The sequence below is a fragment of the Coenobita brevimanus genome, chromosome 43, assembly GCF_032717465.1.
Source record: "Coenobita brevimanus isolate Jiangsu-jjx chromosome 43, ASM3271746v2, whole genome shotgun sequence".
In the NCBI taxonomy this organism is placed as follows: Eukaryota; Metazoa; Arthropoda; class Malacostraca; order Decapoda; family Coenobitidae; genus Coenobita; species Coenobita brevimanus.
In genome coordinates, this window is record NC_136996.1 from 28,194,316 (window position 1) to 28,214,284 (window position 19,969).

At 41.5% G+C, this 19,969-nt stretch overlaps 1 protein-coding gene across 1 annotated transcript in view; it reads left to right on the plus strand.

The window, feature by feature from the left end:
• The window catches only part of LOC145397754 (cell adhesion molecule Dscam2-like), a 61,010-nt gene that overhangs the window by 19,514 nt on the left and 21,527 nt on the right, over positions 1–19,969 (plus strand). Inside the window, exons 9-16 of the mRNA XM_080270776.1 lie at positions 8,834–8,852; positions 8,895–9,045; positions 10,266–10,429; positions 13,001–13,254; positions 13,601–13,741; positions 13,882–14,034; positions 16,526–16,659; positions 18,896–19,040. Coding sequence (XP_080126902.1) covers positions 8,834–8,852; positions 8,895–9,045; positions 10,266–10,429; positions 13,001–13,254; positions 13,601–13,741; positions 13,882–14,034; positions 16,526–16,659; positions 18,896–19,040 — 1,161 coding nt within the window. The remainder of the gene's footprint in view (positions 1–8,833; positions 8,853–8,894; positions 9,046–10,265; positions 10,430–13,000; positions 13,255–13,600; positions 13,742–13,881; positions 14,035–16,525; positions 16,660–18,895; positions 19,041–19,969) is intronic.

The window sequence follows — 19,969 nt, forward strand, 5'->3', positions numbered from 1 at the left end:
TAATGTCTCCTATGCATCGGCGGTTGTGTCCCGTCCCGTGATGTGCACCGTTGAAACACAGACTGACCTTACATTCGCTCCTCATGCCCCACGCCATACCTCTCAGCCTAAGCCTCCTGTACGTTCCAACTCTCTGACAGACATCCCAATTGCCACTTCATACTCTCAAGCTGCCGCTGCTCCTTCGCAGGCAGTGCGGTCAAAACAGAAGCTTGACAAGTCAGATAAAATTAACTTGACCACCCTCACCAAACAGTCACGTCCTCATGTCCTTCCTGCTCCTGGTCCGGAGAGGGAGAGAAAGAATAGCTCTCCCTCGATGGAATCTGGGAGCCTCGTTATTGATGAGACTATGGAGATCTCCACAAACAAGCACCGGGATAGGTCCCCCGGTAGCCACTCGCCTGGTCGCGGGGGGCATAAAAAGACTAAGCACACTGGCCACCCTCGAAAATCTTAAACCGCCGCATTCACTATACTGCAGTGGAATTGTAGAGGTATTGGGAATAAGTTACATAATATAGCTATCTTGCTTTCACTACACAGGCCAGATGTTGTTTGTTTACAGGAGACGCGCCTGGAGGATCATCCTGATCCTTCACAGTTCAGACACTACCACTCGTATAGAAGATATGAAGGTCACGGAGTTGCCATTTACACACACAAATCACACCCACAAACGGAAGTGATTCTAAATTCTACTCTGGAAGCTGTCGCGTGCAGAGTAAAGTTTAATAACACGTATCTGTCTATTTGCTCTCTGTACTGTCCCCCACATGGCCCCATTGATAGTGATGCTTTAAATTCACTAGTTGAACATCTGCCTGGAAATAGGTTAGTGCTGGGCGATTTTAACGCCCATCACTATCAATGGGGTAGCTTGAGGATTGATGGTCGTGGGGAGCAAGTAGCCGACCTAATACTACAGTCCAACCTCTGTCTTCTGAACGATGGTAGAGCGACTCGTGTAGATGATCGTACTGGTAACTTTTCGGCCATTGACTTATCTTTGGCCTCCCCCTGGTATACATCAAGATCTCTCATGGGACCCTTACGACGACTCCTTGGGAAGTGATCATTTACCCATCTGTCTTTCTTATACACGCGACATCATTTCGGACCCTCCACCTCCAAAATTTAACTATAAGAAAGCAGATTGGGGATCCTTCTCAAGGATCGCCAATTTAGATATATCTGGGGAGACCATAGATGTCAAGGTCGAAAATATAACCACTTCCATATTACACGCAGCTGAGGCTGCTATTCCCAAGACTTCTACAGTTCATGCGAAGCATAGAGCACATTGGTGGACGCCGGATTGCCGACAAGCATTAAGAAAACGCAATAGGAGATACAGGATTTTTGATAGTCAGCCCACTGAGAAAAATTTTATTGCATACAAACAGGCACGGGCTGAGGCAAGGAGAATAATAAGAAGGGCCAAACGTGACTCTTGGCGGTCCTTTGTGTCCACGGTGACTCGTACAACACCATTACGTAAAGTCTGGTCCACCATAAGAATATTAAATAATAAAGGCCCATATTTCCCCATTACCACCTTGCAAGTAAATAATAACATCTATGACGAGCCCGTGGACGTTGCTAACATCCTCGCCGGAGTTTTTCTCATGTAAGTAGCTCAGCCAATTATGACCCGCGTTTCCAACATCATAAACGCACGGCTGAGCTACAGATATTAGACTTTGCCACAGAAGACGTAAACTCCCCCACAACCAAGAGTTTACGCTAGATGAACTGCTCCTTGCCCTTAAATCCTGTAAAGACACCAGCCCTGGACCAGACACCATCACGTACGGTATGATCCAGCATCTTAATCAGGACAACCTGATTAAGATGTTAGCATTGTACAATGAGATTTGGGCGTCTCGAACGTTCCCAAACTCATGGCACTTTGCGCACGTCATACCGATACCCAAAGAGGCTGGTCGTCTTATGAATCCCACTTCATTTCGTCCTATTGTGTTGACTTCTTGTCTATGTAAGGTCATGGAACGTATGGTTAACAACAGGCTTCTTTTTGTTTTAGAGTCGAAGAATTTGTTAAATGATCAACAATGTGGCTTCCGTAAATACAGAAGTTCACTAGATCATTTAATGAATTTGGAGCATTGTATTGCAGAGGCATTTGCCAATAAAGAATTCATGATAGGGGTGTTCTTGGACGTCCATGAAGCCTATGACATGACCTGGCGACACGGTATACTAATGAAGCTGTATGCTTATGGTTTAAGAGGAAATTTGCCTGTTTTAATTTCAAATTTCTTAAGGGACAGGACTTTCTCTTTCAAATTGCCCCGTAACGTAACATCGGATATATTTATCCAGGAAAACGGGGTGCCGCAGGGAAGTGTGCTTAGTCCTACCTTATTTAGTATTATGATCAATGATATTCTGTCATCAGCTCCCATCCCGAGGAATCTTAAATACTCACTCTACGCTGACGATTGTGCAATATGGCACTCTTCCCGTAATGCACAATTTTCGGCTGGGCGGATTCAAGCAGCCCTTGACTCCGTCCACCAATGGGCCTTGCAGTGGGGATTTAAGTTTTCCGTCCGTAAGTGTGCCGCTATAGTTTTCACTAATCGTAACGTACCTAATTTGTGCTTAACTTTGGATAATCAGGCGGTACCTTTTCAAAATTCTGTAAAATTTTTAGGAATACATTTTGATCGTGGAATGAATTTTAAACTTCACGTTAATACTTTGCTTGCTCGTTGTGATAAACCGTTAAATGTCCTCAAGTACCTAGCGGGTACTACCTGGGGTGCCGACAGAAAATCTTTATTAATGGTGTATAAGTCCCTTATTCGATCGAAGCTAGACTATGGCGCACAGGTGTATGGCTCGGCATCCGATGCCACTCTGAAAGGATTGGATGTGTTACAGAATAAATGTTTGCGAATGTGTCTTGGAGCTGTCCGGTGTACCCGTAGCTCGTATGGAAGTGGAGGCGAATGTGCCTCCCCTCCGTATTCGCCGTGACCACCTGGCGTTGTCCTACGGCATAAGGACATTAAGAAAAAGTAATATCGGCAATGTGGCCTGTACCCCCCTGCGTCAATACCACCACCTTCTGCGGGGGGTGCGTCGGCCACTTGCCACTCGCCTCCACTTACTGACTCAGGAGCTTGATGTGGACCCAAGTGACTGTGACAAGTTGGTGCTTAAAAATATAGCGCCTTGGGAGCCACCCGGCTTTACAGTCGATGTTACCTGGCTCCCAGCACCAAAGGCCAAGGCGCCGGAGGCGGAGGTCCACCACTTGTTTCGTAACATCATTGTTCGTCACTTGGGGTCCCATCAATTGTACACCGACGGCTCCAAGTCGAGTGAATGTGTGGGTGCAAGTGTGTGGTCGACTGAATGTGCCCTCAGGTATCGGTTGCCGACTCATACATCTGTGTTTACTTCAGAACTTTTTGCTATTGACAAAGCCATAGACTATGCTCTCAATTCTAGACACGACTCATTTGTCATATTTTCAGATTCAAAATCAGCCCTTCAGGCAATTGCATCTTACACTACGGACTCTCACGAGATCCAGGGCCGCATCGTTAATAAGTTGCATACATGCAACAAGTCATTCACGCTGATCTGGGTGCCTGGTCATTGTCGTATCTACGGCAATGAGCAGGCTGACTTACTTGCAAAGTCGGCTGTAGAGCTCGAGGAGACTTGGGATGTTCCTCGTGATCTACGGTCGAGTCTATCTCTCGGAAAGAAATCAATAAATCTTCTGTGGCAAGGTCAGTGGACCAGACTAAATATTCCAACTTGTAAGCCGTACCTGGGCGACTGGGACACTGCCAACCGTCCCAGTCGCCTAGAAGAAAAAGTGTTGGCACGGCTACGGCTGAATGCCACCATTGTAACCCACATAAAACCATATATGGAAAGACGCTTCCCACCGCACTGTGACATCTGTAATGCGGTGTTATCTATTAGTCAAATCATCCTGCGCTGTCGGCGATTTATTCGTGAACGTGCTTCACTTATTAATTACTGCGGCGCAGTAGACGTCCCCTTCACCCTTTCCACCATCCTGGGTGATGGGGACATTGTTATGACTGATAAATTGATGGCTTTCTTGAGAGAGACCGGACTGATCAGAGTGATGTGACCTTTTTACTGTGTGGTTATGGTTTTTATGAACAGTAAATATGTATATATTGTAATATTAATTAGGGTTGACAGTTGACGTATTTTAAATAGTTCCTCCTCCCACTGATCTATTTCTAATATAGATGTCCCCTACATTAAGCCAAGTTCCTCGCCTGACAGTCACCAGCTGATGAGTGCAAGTGTGCAATATAGGAAGGTATTGGGCACTTGTAGTCGATGGTGGTCTGCTGGGCGAGGTTCTTCACTTTTTGTACAAATTATGTAAATACATTATATTATCTTGCTTAAGTTGTTCTAATTAGGGACGACAGCTGACGTATATGGAAATGTTCCTGACTCGTCTGGTTCCCTTTCATATATTGATGTCCCCTATATTAGGTTGTGCCTCGACTGACAGTCATCAAGTGATGAGTGCAGGTATGTCATGTAGAAAGTCATTACATATCTGCAGTCGATGGTGTTCTGTTAGTCGAGGTATTTTTACCATTAGTGTAGGTCTATCTATTTGTCTCTGTAGGATTTAGTATAGGTTAGCGATTTGTCTGTTAGGTGATTAGTTTTAGGGTCTTTAGATTAGTTTGTCTTTATATTATAAGGTATAAAACATATAAAACCAAGAAAAAATTAAAAAAATAAAAATACAAAAAAATAAATAAATAAGATTAAAAATATTATATATATATGTACGTTTGCATGAAAAGGTGTCTGTATGTATGCATGGAAGTGTGTGTGTGTGTGTGTGTGTGTGTGTGTGTGTGTGTGTGTATATGTTTGTATATATATGTATATATATTTAAATGTATATACATATATATATATCCATGGCCTTAATAACCAGGGGCTTCGGCCCCGATGGTTGATAGGCCGGAAAAAAAAAAAAAAAAAAAAAAAAAAAAATCGGTGATGTGGTCAGCCGGAGATAGTCTGTTATTGATAATCACACCTAGGTCTTTCTCTTTCTGATGTGTATAGGGTTTTATTTCCTAACTTATAATCCCAATCAGGTCTTTTTCCACTTTTACCAAACTTGATTACATGACACTTGTCCACATTGAATTCCATTTGCCATGTACTACTCCATTCATGAAGTTTATTTAATTCTTCTTGTAGCTCCCTACAAGAGTCTGTGCTAGTAATTCTCCTTTGTATTTTTGCATCATCTGCAAACATATTCAGATAGCTCTCATTTCCAGTGTTACTGTTTATATCATTTATGTACACTAGAAACATGATTGGTGCCAGCACCGAACCCTGTGGTACTCCACTAGTCACTTCTTTCCATGATGAGTAGTTTCCTCTTAGTACTGTCCTCATTTCTCTTTTTATGAGAAAGTCTTGCATCCAACAAAACAGTTTGCCTCGAATTCCTCCTTGATGGTACAGCTTCCATAAAAGTCTTTGGTGTGGTACTGTGTCAAAAGCTTTCTTGAAATCTAAATAGATACTGTCCACCCATCCTTCCCTTTCCTGTATTGTGTTTGTTACTCTGTCATAGTAGCTCAACAGATTAGTAACACATGATTTTCCTTTTCTGAAACCAAACTGTCTTTCTGTTATCATACTGTGTTCTTCTAGATGATTTACCCAAGCTTTTCTTATAAGTTTTTCTAATACCTTGCTTACAACACTGGTCAGTGATACTGGTCGGTAGTTGAGAGGATTTTGTCTATATCCTTTCTTGAATAAGGGGACTATATTTGCTTTTTTTCCAAATATCAGGTAGTTTCCCTTGACTCAAGAATTTCTTGAAAATTAAAAATAATGGTTTACTTAACTCCTTTGCACATTCTCGTAACACCCAACATGAAATTTCATCAGGACCACTTGCTTTTCCTCTGTCTAATCTACTTAACTCCTCCTGTATTACTTTTTCTGCTATTTGTATATCTGGTAGTATGTGTGGACATGCGTGTTCCACATATTCCCTCTCAAAATTTTTTTCTTCTGTAAAAACTAATTGGAAATTCTTATTTAGTGCTTCACAAATATCTTTCTCTTGTGTATAAGTGATTCCCCCGTCCGTGATGGATTGTATTATATCTTTTACTTTGGTTTTGCTTCTGATATAGCTGTAAAACAGCTTTGGTTGATCACTACTTTTATTTATTATATCCTCCTCAAACAGTTTTTGGGCTTCCCTCCTTATTCTTGTATAGTCGGTTCTTGCCTGTTTGTAATTATTATACGCCCTTTCACTATTGTGTCTTCTGTATCTATTCCACAACAAATCTCTTCTTTCTTTTGATTTTTTACATTCTGTATTGAACCAATTCTGTATTTTCTTATCTGCTTCTTTGTGCTGTGGGATGTACTTCTGGACTCCTATTTCATAAAATTCACAAAAATTTTTATATACAGCATTTAAATCTTGTCCTCTAAGCTCATTTTCCCAATCAACTTCTAAGAAATACTTCTTTAGGTCTTGATAATTTCCCTTTTTATAGTTTAGTCTCTTTTTGTAACTGTCATTGCTGTTTACCATGTCATATGCTATCCTGAAGTTATAATTTAGTACTGCATGATCGCTTTTGCCGAGTGGAGGGTGATATATTAAACTGTCAATGTCATTTTCTTGCCTAGTAGTTAGTAGATCTAGCACTGAGGGTACATCAAGTCCTCTTTTTCTAGTGGTTTCCCTCACATGTTGCGTTAAGAAAAACTCTTGTACGAGATCCAGGAGCTTTTGGTCCCAACAGCTTTCTTGGCTATTTATATCTAGAGTATTCCAATTTATATTTGTATTGAAATCCCCAGTTAGTATAATTCTTTCTGATTTCTCTTCCATTTTATGTAGCAAGGATCTTATACTCTGAATTGTACTCTCTGCCAGGTCCTCATATTCGTCTCTTTCCCATGTGTTTGATCTGGGTGGCATATACAAATTAGCTACAATTACTTTACCTTCAGATGTGTCGATCTCTACTGCAATCAGTTCTACTTGTGATGGTATATCTAGGTTTATTTCCTTGACTTTTAGATTTTTCTTAGTTAATATTATAATTCCTCCTCCTTTTTTTAAATTTCTGTCTCTTCTCCATATATTGTATTCCTCTAAGTTTAGTATGTCATTGGATATCCTTGGTGTTAATTTTGTCTCAGTTAGGCATATTATTTGTGGTTCATTTTCTCTGACATAATCATTCATCTCTAGTAATTTAGATACCATTCCATCCACATTTGAGTACATCAACTTTATCATCTTGTTTATATACTTGTCATGACATGGCTCTACTAACTTCCTCCTTTTTCTTCCATCCTGTTTGTGTACCACTTTCGTACCTGCAATCCTATTACTTTGTAAAAAAATTTCTTCTTGTCCTCTTCTGATCTTCCCTCATTTTTTGTTTTTGCTTCCTCCCTTTTCTCTTTCAGTAATTCCAGTTCCTCTTGTGTTAGGCATCTTTTTATCCATACATTTTTGAACTCCTCTTTTTCCATAAGATTCTTTGCATTTTTTAGTATCTCTTCCACAGTGTTTACACTCTGGAAAGTCACCTTTAGAGGTCTTGTCTTGCTTTTCTCGTATTTCCCTAACCTTTTGTGTTCCTCTATGTCTTTACTACAGATTTCCTCTGATACTTCTTTCAGTAAGCTCATTATATTTGCCATCTCCTTTTTGTCTCTAGTGATTTTGTTTTTAATTTCTTCCTCTTCTATACCAGTGATTACTATTGATTTATTTATTTCTACTGAATCTCTGACTAACTTTGGATTGTTTTGGATTATTCTTTTCACTTCCTTTTTAATGTTTTTTTCCTCCACCCTTGTTTCTAAGTCTTTCTTTACTTTCACCATTTCAGCATACGTGGTTTCCACATCATTTTTGTAGCTTGCACAGCTTCATTCACCTGTGTTATCTTCTCCTCAATATCACTGCTCTGGTCCATAAGACTGCTTGCTTGTCTAATTGTCTCTGTGTCATTTTTTAACTCTTTCATAACACTCTCGTGATTAACTACTGTACATACTTCCCATTTCACTCACTTTCTTCCTAAGCGTGTTCAATTCCACTGTTAGTTCACTGATGGTTGTGTCTTTCTTATTGGCCTCCCTTCCCAGTTTTTCTATCTCTTCCTTTTGCAGGTGCATTTGCTTCTTTATTTCATCAATTTCATTTTTGAAAGCCATTTCTAGTTTGTGTACACGTTCAACCAGTCTATTGTGAGTCTCCACTTCAACCAGTTCTTGGTAGAAATCATCATTTTGCTTTTTACTTTTATTCCTTTTCTTTTCCAAATTTGTTTTACTGAAGTATGTATCCATTTTGTAATACTAAATGAAGAGTATGTACTTACACTTTCCGCGTGTTGCTGTAGTATAAACAAACCCAGCTGACTCAACGCATCGTGGTTCTTTGTTGTTTGAACCAGTCTTATTTGAACTTATTATTTCTTTTCCTTTTAATATTGAAAAATCATTTAGTCTAACCTGGTACAGAGCTTGACTCATTCAAAGATACTTATTTAGGTAATGCCTCTGGCCGTGTTGAGCTGGTATGGAGCGCCGGTAACGGACGTCTGCATCCGACGATGCCGTGTGTGTGTGTGTGTGTGTGTGCGCGCGCAACCAAAACAAAGTATAGGTGCATGACATATACTGTATACTGTATGACCGTAAGACGAAGCGATAAGTTAGTACGATAATCTTCAGCAAGCATATTATCAGAGTTCTTTCCTTCCTCCTTCAGACTGGCAGCAGAAGCAGGCGTTGATGGAGCAGCCGCTGGAGCAGGAGGGAGCAACAGGAAGTCAGCAGGAGCCGCTGGAAAGGAGCGGGGGAGGGGAAGTAGCGGTGGGCGGGAGGGAGACGGAGGGTAGGGTGGAGGGCCTCACACCAGCCACGCAATACCTCTTCACTCTCTACGCACACAATGCCATGGGACCTTCCAAGCCTTCTGAGGTGTGTGTGTGTGTCAAATCATTATGTGCTGTGTGAGAGAAATACAGCTGTCAGAGTTGTCATACATTACGTAAAATTAGTTCATTCCGAGCGCGTGATTGATTATCTGAATGATTTCAATAACCATCCTGTCACTATTGTCATTTCTCTTCCTCGGCTTACGGATGCTACCTTACCCCCATCTTACTACTAATTTGAATCTTGACCCAGTTTTGCGATTATTAAGTTTTCGTTGCACACGATTATTTTCAAGAGTTATTTTGTTTAATCACATTTTTCACTTAAAGTCATTCTAGTTTGGTTGGTTTGATTGCTGCCTGAGAGATGGTACAGTTACAAACAAGAAGGTACAGTTATACACAAGGAGAAAGTACAGATGTAAACAGGCGGAAATTACAGTTATAAACAAGTAAAGGTATCGTTATAAAGAAGTAGGAGGTACAGTTATAAGCATGCAGAATATACAGTTATAAACAGACAGAAGGTACATTTATAAACATGTAGAAGATACACTTGTAAGCAGTCAAAAAGTACAATTACAAACAAGAAGGTAGATGCAGGTATCCTGTACAAGAAGGTACAGTCATTAGCAAGCAGCAAGGTACAGTTAAAAACAAGCAGAAGATACAGGTATATACTAAGAAGCACTCAGAAAGTGCAGTCCTCTTCTAATGCCATTGCCATTAAAAAGGATCCGGATACGGATCCATAGATGTAGGATCCGGATCCTCATCCGGACCTGCCCCAAAGTTTATTCAGTTCTTTCTTGGTCCATCACTCACCTTTCCACTAAATTTCATTAAAATTCATAGAGAACTTTTGGAGATATTATGCAGGGTACTCCGGATCCAGATCCAGATCTGCCTCCAAGTTTAATAATTTCTTCTTTGGCCCATGGCCCATCCTTCCACAAAATTTCATCAAAATCTGTTCAAAATTTTTAGAGTAATCCTGCTAACACACAGACAAACAAAGACAAAAACAAACAAACACGGGGTAAAAAAACTTCCTTGGCAGGGGTAACAAGCAGAAGGTACAGTTATCAACAAGCAGAAGCCACAGTTATTAACAAGCAGAAGGTACAATTATGAACAAGCAGAATGTACAGTTATAAACAAGAAGGTACAATTATTAACAAGCAGAATGTACCATTGCAAATGAGCATTCTAATACAAAATTTAAACTGAAGAATGATTATTAATACAGCCCCTCTCTCACAGGCACTGCAAGTTTCCACTGAAGGTGAGCCCCCTGGAGGCCCGCCGACAGAGGTGGAGGTGACGCCCCTGACTTCCACCAGCCTGAGAGTGACTTGGGCCCCACCCGACCCCGCGGTTAGGCACGGGCGTATCATCGCTTACTACATCAGTTACGGAAATGTCGGGTAGGTCGGGAAGTCGAGGATGAGGAGGAGAATTGGAGAAGGAAGCTTAGGGAGAAAAATGAAGAAAAATGGGAAAAGAAGTTGGGGCATGTCGTGGAAAATAAGACACTGAGAAAAGAAATTGGAGAAAGAAGTCGGGTAAGAAAGGTGGAGAAGGATGTCGTGGTTTGGAAGTCTTTTTTTTTTTTTTTTGTAAAGTTTATTCTTGACACCTCCTGATGATCCTTTTGACTCTGGAGAAATAATATGTAGTGACTGGGCTAGAAAGAGTGTCCAGTAACTTATTTTTAATCTGATTTCACTCCCTAAGCTGACAAAAATCACCCTAATAAGGTGAAAGAGTACAAGGAAACAGTCTTCACCAGAGTCAAGGGGTTATGAAGGTCAGCAGTGGTTCCCAAACCCTCGGTCACGACCCAAATGAGGGTCACAAGGATGCTTCCTCTCATTAGAGTTGCTCCAACATCCACTGCCCTACCTTTTGTTTCTTCTGTCTCTTTATCCATATACAAATTGAACAGCCATGGAGACATGACGCATCCCTTTCAATCCTACATTCATATAGAAAAGTTTACTTAGTTCACCATTCTCACACAATGCAGCCTTAGCACCCTCAAACATACCCTTCACGGCATTCACCAGCTTCCCATATGCTCTTATATTCTTAATGTTTTCCACATTCATTGTCTGTCCACTCTGCCAAATGCTTTCTCCAAATTCATGAAGGCTGCATACAAATTCTTTCTCTTCGCTAGAAAGTTTCCTGCTAAAGACCTAAGGATGAATATCTGATCTACACAACCTCCTCCATTCCTCAAACCTCCCTATTCTTCTCTGACTAATTCCTCTGTTATTTCTCTAACTCTGTCAATAAGTATCCAACCATATACTTTGCCTCATACACTAAGAAGACAGATGCCCCTGTGATTACCATACACTTCTGTTTCCCGTTTTCCTTTGTACGGGGGAATAATTATACCTGACTTCGAATCCTCTGGGACTCTACCTTCCTTCCAGGCCAGTCTCCACATCTTCCATATCCATCCTACTACCATCTCCCCCTCATGCTTCAGCATTTCACCACACACTCCATCAATTCTTGGGGCTTTCCCCATTTTGACTTTCTTCATTGCATCTACTACTTCCTTCCTACTGATCTCATCCTCTCTTCTCACCTCCCTCTTTCTCCCAGCAATTCCTCAGCCACTTATACTCACATTACTTTCCAATTCTATGTTTAACAGTTCCTTAAAGTGTTCTCTCCATCTGCTCACTTTTTTCCTTTTTCCACTATCAACCTACCATTCTTATCTTTCACTCCCCTACTAACTTCTTTATCACCCTGTCAAACTCTCTTTACCCCCTTCCAGAACGTTTTCTTACATTCCCTCCACTTTACACCCAAATTCCTTCCAAATTCCTCATACACTCTTCTTGCACTCTCTTATTAAACTTTTCACATCTCTCTTCCTCTGTACATAGCTATAGCTAACTCTTTCGTCCCTCAACTTCCTCCATGCCTCTGCATCCCATACACTCACTACAGGTATACCTCGATAGACTGTATGATACCCCTATATGTGATACCCAGGCTTAACGATGGGGGTAGAAATACCACCATACCCTGCTTAACGATGGCCAAACCCCGGATTAACGATGGGTTTTGATTTTTTTTACCGATTTTGATGATATTTTAGACTAAAATTATGTTTAGGTTGATTTAGAAATGTTTTTAGACTTAGATTAATGTGTTTTAGCCAGAGGTGGGGTGAACATTGTCAGTTTGGGGTACAGTTAACTAAGCTTGATAATTTCCAGACTTATATATGATGATTTTCAGATTTTATTTGTTGGTTTTAGTGAGTTATTTACAGGTATTAAGCTTAAGTTAGCTTCTTTTACAGCTGTTAGGCCATTTAGATTGGCTTTAAACTTGTTTTTGGCTCATTTGGGTGGGTTTTGGAACTTGTTTGGGGGGGAAACAAAAGGCTGAATAATACATCCCATTACTGTACATGTTAAATCTACCCCAGTATATGATACCCCACCTAATGATGGGTTTTTGCCCAATCAGTTGCATCGTTAAACCGGGGTATAACTGCACGGTATATGCTTTCTTCTTTTGCGCCACAATTCGTCTCACTTCTTTATTCCACCATGCTGTTCCATGCACCCCCTTTCATCTTCTCTTCACCCCTCACACCACCTCACATGCTGCCAATACAGTATTTCTTCTGTGAATGTCTTGCACACACCTTCCACCTCCCACAGCTGCTCCAAATCGTGTTTACTCAGTTGCTCCTCCACTTCTCCCTTACATTCTGCCTTTTTTCCATCTCTTGCAGCTTTTCTACTCTTCTTGTGTGAACTACTGGTACTTCCTCCTTTCCCTCTCTCCTATTCGTCCATCACATTTATACCTTGACTGAACTTGTTTTTTCCAGTTGCAAGCAAGGATGTGCACATCAATCTCATATATGCTCAGTGTGCTGTGGTTTCATTACTGATGCAGGTAGGCTTTAAAGAACACACTAACCATCAGCTTAACTTCATTTCCTTTCAACTTTCCAGCACTACAAGTGACCAATACAAGATTGTCACAGTGGAAGCAGATACCTGGTCAATCTCCTCTTCATCATCCGTGTCCTCCTCATCCTCATCCTCACCCACCTCATCCTCATCCTCCACATCCACCATGGGTTGCTGCTCTGCTGTAGTGACTGAACTAGCCCCCTACACAAAATATCTGGTGGAGGTACAGGCAGTGAATACTCAAGGGGCCGGACCATCTAGTACAACTGTCACTGCCACAACTTTGGAGGATGGTAAGTTAGGTAGTGTGTAATTATCATTCTGATGACTTTTTATGTGATTAACAGCCAGAGGGAGGATCCATTGAACAAACCCATCACAGCCATCATCTTAGAGAGTGGTGAGTCTTAAAACAGGCAAATATCATTCCATGCATTTGTTTAATCTGTTACCACACTATTTTGCTATAATGCCCCACCTACTGAGTTCCGTTAAGTTGAGGATCCCCCTACATACCCATTTTATAATTGATGCCAGTCTTTGAAATCAAGTGAAAAGTTATCAGGGGTTATGAGAAAAATAAATCTTTTTCCTCAGTCGCTGTTTTCCTTCATTTCTTACCTCTCCTGTCGTCCACAGTCCCCCTGTCTGCCCCAACTGCTGTGCGCTGCTCCCCATTCACTGCCCACAGTGTACAGGTGACATGGGAGAGCCTGCCACCTGCCCAAGCCAGAGGACATCTCACAGGATACAGGGTTCTCTATGCTCCTGTTGACAAAGGTAGGAATTGTGGGCATGTTTAGAAGTAAGAGGTGTCCACAGTTGAGAAATAGAAAGCACAGTAGGTAGGTTTAGAGGTTGGAAATGTAGATATAGGGGAAGAGGTAAGAGGTGTCTGATTTTGCCTCCCTCATCCACAGCATCTGACCTGAGTGGAGAAACAACAGCAGCAGTGAGCGTTCTCCTGAGGGGACTTCGACCATATACCAACTACTCCCTGCAGGTGGTGGCCAGGACCAGGGAGGGGGAGGGGCCACTCAGTGACCCTGTCTTCTGCACCACTGAGGAGGATGGTACAATATTTGCCCCTCCAGTTTGATGACATATTTTACATGCTGTTTTGCAACCTTGAGGCATTTTTATTCAGACTAGAAGAAACCTTTTGAACTGGACATGGCAGATATATTATACACCAACACCTTTGGAAATAGAGGTCCTTTGTCTGTCTATCTATCTATCTATTGCCAGACGCCTCAATCCCGTTTGGGGTGGCCACAAACAAATCGCCTCCAAGTCGCCCTGTCCCCCGTCATTTCACTCCCCTGCTCCCAACTCACACCCCCCTCTCTCATATACCTCTCCACCCCATCTCTCCATCTCATCCTCGGCCTCCCCCTCCCTCTTTCCCCCTCCACCTCACTCACATACACTCTCTTTGTCAGTCTTTGACCCTCCATCCTCTCCACATGGCCAAACCACCTCAGTGTGTTCCTCATAACGCTTCCTATCACATCCACATCAACACCACAACGCTCCTTTATATCCTCATTCATCAGCCTGTCTCTCCATGTGACTCCACAGGCTCCTCTTAAATAACTCATTTCCACGGCTCTCACTCTTGACTTGTGTCCTTCCAACAACGTCCAAGCTTCACTTCCATATGTTAGAGTTGGTATCACAATACTGTCATGTAGTAACTTTTTCACTTCCATGCTCACTTCCCTGTTTCTTATCACTGCTTTCAAAGAACCAGCAACCTTTCTTCCCTGCTGTACCCTTTCAAGCACTTCACCCTCCAAACCTCCATCCTTACTCATCACACTACCCAAGTACTTAAACGTACTTGTATTTGAATAAAATCATCTGTTGTAGCAAGAATGATGTGGAGAGGAATTCATCAGTGACTTTTTTTCCTCAGATGTCACTGTAGATTGTTGCTCAAGCAGAATTATGTCAGATGGTAATATTCATCTGGGAGAAATCTTACTTGGATTGGCCTATACAGTACTGTATTTTGAAAGATCTTTTCAGTACTTTGGATGCGCATAAGTATTTTGTTTTGGCAAGTACCAGAGAATTTATTTATAACCAGCAAATGGGGTTCTGGTGGTCTAGTAAGCTAAGGCACACCATCTGGATATGGTCTATAAAGGTTTAAGCCCAAAGAATGGTTGAGGTTTATTGCTTACCTAATGCTGATCTGGGCAAGTGGCTAGTCACTCTTCCCATAAATGCCTATACAGTACTTATTAGCTAAGCCTTAGGACCCTGTGTTCCTAAAGGAGCATTAAAGGTTTATATAACTAGTGAATGGGGATGTTGTAGCAGTCAAAGTGTTACTTCCTAGAAAGCAGGAGGCCAGTTCTAAGCTAATTGAAATAATTTGGCACTAGTGAGAATACATTTTTTTAAAGGAACATAAAATGTAATCCTATGGTTAAGATACATTGACACAAAATTCATTGCTGTACTAAGTTACAATTGGTTGGTTTCACTTTTGACTGTATCCTAGGTTTAGTTTATGCTTGAAATTAAAACATATATATTATTCAGCATTATTGAAGCCATTTTGATGTCACCAGAAAAATATCTTCATTACTGACTCTGAAGATTTTAGGCACACTGGCAGAATTCATTGCAGTACTGAATTGCAGTACAGTGGAGTTATTTGAATACTAATTGTACCCATAATATCAAAGCTTCAGTGCTGACCTTTAACACCCTTACTTCCTCTTCCTCAATACTGATTGTGAACTAATGTAAGTTTCCCAATCTTCCCTAGTACTGTATTAATATTGTTGTAGTCTAACTGTCTCTGACTATACTTCTTTTCTGCTCCAGTATTAATCTCTTCCAAATATACCCCCATCTCTACTCCAATACAAATTTTACTCTGATTATTAAGTTGGAAACTCGACCATAAGTCCAAGTCCAGACCGAGACTCAATTTAACAGAATACATATTCCCAATAGGTTCCAGTAGCTGTTGGAAAGTACTGTAATTAGGTGGTTTTGGCACAGGGGTTAGCTTCCAGTCCATAGAAAATTCAGCTGTGGTATGCCAACCCCAGTTTAGGGCTCCCTAAGAGGAAGTGTGGCATCAGATGATTTTTTTTTTTTCTTTAATTGCCCTTTCCTCTCTTCCTTCCTTCTTTCCGTCATTTCTATTCTGTCTTTCATTCCTTCATTCTTTCCTCTTCCTTGTGTCTATAGGTGACTCTGCACTGAGTGACAAGCCAAATGATTTCCTGTACACCAGGAAACCATTTACTATAGTGGGTGGTAACCATATAACATAATTATGGTGCCTGGTGGTTTAGTGGGTAATTAGGGCACTCCAATCAGATTGAGCTGGTGCAGGTTTATATCCAAGGCGTAGGGGTTTATTGCTCACATAATGCCACTTAGGGATGAGTGAGGCTGGTCACTCTTATCCTAAATGTCAGGACGAACTTGCTTAGCCCCGGGCTTCCACGCTCCTCATGGGGCAATACTGCATTAAATGATGAACGAATGAATGAATAATAACTCTGTAATCTTACCCTTTAACCTCTGTTCCCCCAGTGCCAAGTCCTCCCGCTGGTGTGAAGGTGGCAGTTGTGAGGCCAGGGACTGTGGTGGTATCATGGCTGCCCCCTACCAGCAGTAATGGACGACTCCTCAACTACTTCATTGCCATCAGGGGCAGAGACGAGAAGGTGGGGTGGAAGGAGGAAAGGAAGATGAGAGGTTAAAGGGAGGATATGGGGACTGAAAAGATGGAAGAGAGGAGAGGAGGAGGATGGGAGAAGGTGTGGCAGCAGGAGAAATGAGGAGACCAAGATTGAGAGGATGGAGAAGAGGAGAGAATATTAGGAATGAAAAAATGAAGGAGAGGAGAGGAAGATTGAGAGGTTGGGGAAGAGTAAACAGGGACTGAAAGGATAAAAGAGATGGGGACTGAAGGAATGTGAGGAAGTGTAGACTACTAGAGTGAAAAAGAGGGAGACTTGGACCATGAGGATAGGGATGTAAAAGGTCAATTGAAACAGGAATTGAGAGAAGAAAAGAAAACACAGAAAAATAGGGGCAGGGGAGATAGTATGATGATTGCTGTGGGAAAGAGTTTTGGAAAAGAATTAGGGATAATGAAGAGAGATTCTTAGACAGAGGAGAGAGAGAGAAAGACTGGGCTTGAAAGGATTGAAGAGATAAGAAAGGAAATGGAAAGAGAATAGAGATAATGACTAAGATTAAGTCGGGGAGGGAGGAATGAATGCTATTGAAATTATGGAAAAGACTAGATTTGGAATGTGGAGAAGAGTGGTTATTTTATCTTGTGAGCTAAATCCAATAGTTTTGAAGACTTTGGTGGACAGTGGATAAACTGTGACTCCTTCCACACTCAGGTACTGTATTATGTTGATAGCTTGTATTAATATCCATTTCCTTATCCAGTCATTGGATTCCATGCAGCCCACTTACTACCAACTTCAAAAGTTATTTCACCTCTCCTGCTATTTTCTCCATGTCTTTGAAAATGAGTCTAATGAATCCAAAGCAGCTGACGTTAATGACATTGATCTGTTGCCATATGGTCATCAGTGTCTGTCGTTACAAATTTGCTGGACTTATTTTCAAACCATATGAAGATAGAGGCACGTTAAGTGACAGGGCTTCTACTACCAGTAGTACAATGTAAGAAAGTTTGAAGGCTTGATGGTTGATGATGGGTTTTGGGATGCTTTCCACCTGTTTGAGATAATGAGATATTGGACTGGACTGGATCGATGAAAATGAGGGTAATGGTAACATGTGATTAGTAGGAGGAAGAGGAGGAGGAGGAGTAGGGGAAGAGATGGGGGATAATGATGAGAATGATAATGATGATGATAGTTATTATGAGGATACATTCTGAGAAAGATATTCAGTTAGAATAATGATGGTAGTGATGATGAAGTCCATAGTTTTGACAGTCTTTATACTGAGTTTTGCAGACTCATTGCACACAGGGCAATTACAGAGCCAGACTTTGGACAACAAAAAGAAACACTCTCCATAAAATATGAATAGTACCTATAGGCCATTGATGTATGCCTTCTCAGCAGAGACTCCCATCATATCTAACCTGCTACAATTCCTTGCAAAGTATAGAGAAAAATTCCCTTCCCATCACACTGCCTGCACCGAAACCATTTCCACAGCTCACTTACATGCTGAAAGAAAAGTCCTCCCTGTTAGAGATGACCTAGATATGAGGGGCACACCTGTGTAGCAGCCTGTGCCAGCTCACAACACTCTTGTAATTCTTAGTTATGGTGCATAAAATAATCACGACACAATTATTATCAAACCCTTTATTACAATATCCCACCCCCATTCATTCCAACACTAGCAGTGAAGAAACACCAACATAATTCACACTCAGGTCAGTACAACACCTTGATGACAACACCATACTACAGTTTGGGGAGAGGCGGTGTCAAAGTCAGTAGGGAGGTGGCCAACAACCCCAGTGGACCCAGGTTCGAATCCTGGCTGGGGCTTGGAGCAGTTTAAGAATTGAATTTGGTTTAAGTAGGCTTCCCAGTTCACCTTAGCTACCAGCTTAGCTTTGGGTTGGGTGAAATCACAGAGGACATGTTCCCAGCTTGTAGGACAGGCCCACAGAACATCACTCGCACACATAATGAAGCACTGCACAGCAAATCCCACACTAAGACACAGACACAGCCTCAACAGTGTAGGAAACCTATGGGACAACCCCATACTAGTGGTTATGTACCTGCAATCACCAGGTCTGCTTGATCATACAGTCTGGGGTTGAACAACAATAATAACAAATAAAACTGGAGAGTATTAAGTTAGAGTGACAGTCTTATTAGTAATGGTAATAACAGTGAAAATAATGGTTCTTTACACCATTTACTCATCATAATCTTTATTCCCTCCTAGCGATTCGTGGTTCGCGCCCCAACCCGCCGTCACGAGGTAAATGTGCCGACAGGTAGCGGGGCAGTGCAGGTAACAGTGGCAGCGAGGACCAGAGTAGGTGAAGGACAGCCCTCACCACCTGTGACTATCACACCCACAAATACAGGTAGGTACCCGGTATTTTACGTACAGTAACTCAATGTATCATAATTCCTATAACACTGATATCTTATGCATAATATCACAGGACTCTTACAGCTGCCATTGCCCTCCAGCACAAGTACAGGTGGTCTCCTAGTTACGAACGGTCTACTTACAAATTTTCGACTTTACGAATTTAGAAACTGTACTTCGAAATTTGAATTTTGATCTTTTCCTGGGCTAATAACATGTGGTATGATGCAGTGGCAGCAACCTGAGTCACTCCCAGTCTGCCCGGGCGGTTGTGTTTGTAAACAATTGATGCTCCGATGCTCTACAGTGTTCTGTGTTGCTGGCGTTTTTTTTGGATACCCCCCTGTACCTGCATGTGTTTTGCGTATCCATCATGTCTACAAACTGCCCTTCTGTCTCATCTGCCATAGGTGAGAAGAAGAAGAGGAAGGCAATTACTCTAGGTGGCGACTTGTCGTGTTTTTTGTTGTAACGGGAATCATCCTGACAGGGAATTGTGAACCTGCCTGTAATGGCCATCACACTTGAACTTGGACTTTTGCAGTTGACAATCTCAGTACAGTATTCAATAAATGATATGAGATATTCAATGCTTTATTGTAATATAGGCTTTGTGTTAATGATTTTGCCCAGCTGTAGGGTAATGTAAGTGTTCAATGAATGTTTAAGGTAGGCTTGGCTAGGCTATGATGTTTGGTTGGTTAGGTGTATTAAATGCATTTTTGACTTACAAAAAAAATTGACTTACGATCAGTTTCTTGGAACATAACCCCTTCGTAAGTCGGGGACCACCTGTATGGATGTATTTATACACACACTAACACAGGTACTCAAAACTTTTGCCCCCTAGCCTGTCACAATCAACACTTCTGACACACCTGTCTCATGCATACTAACTCTGGTATCTTAGCTAACTCTCCT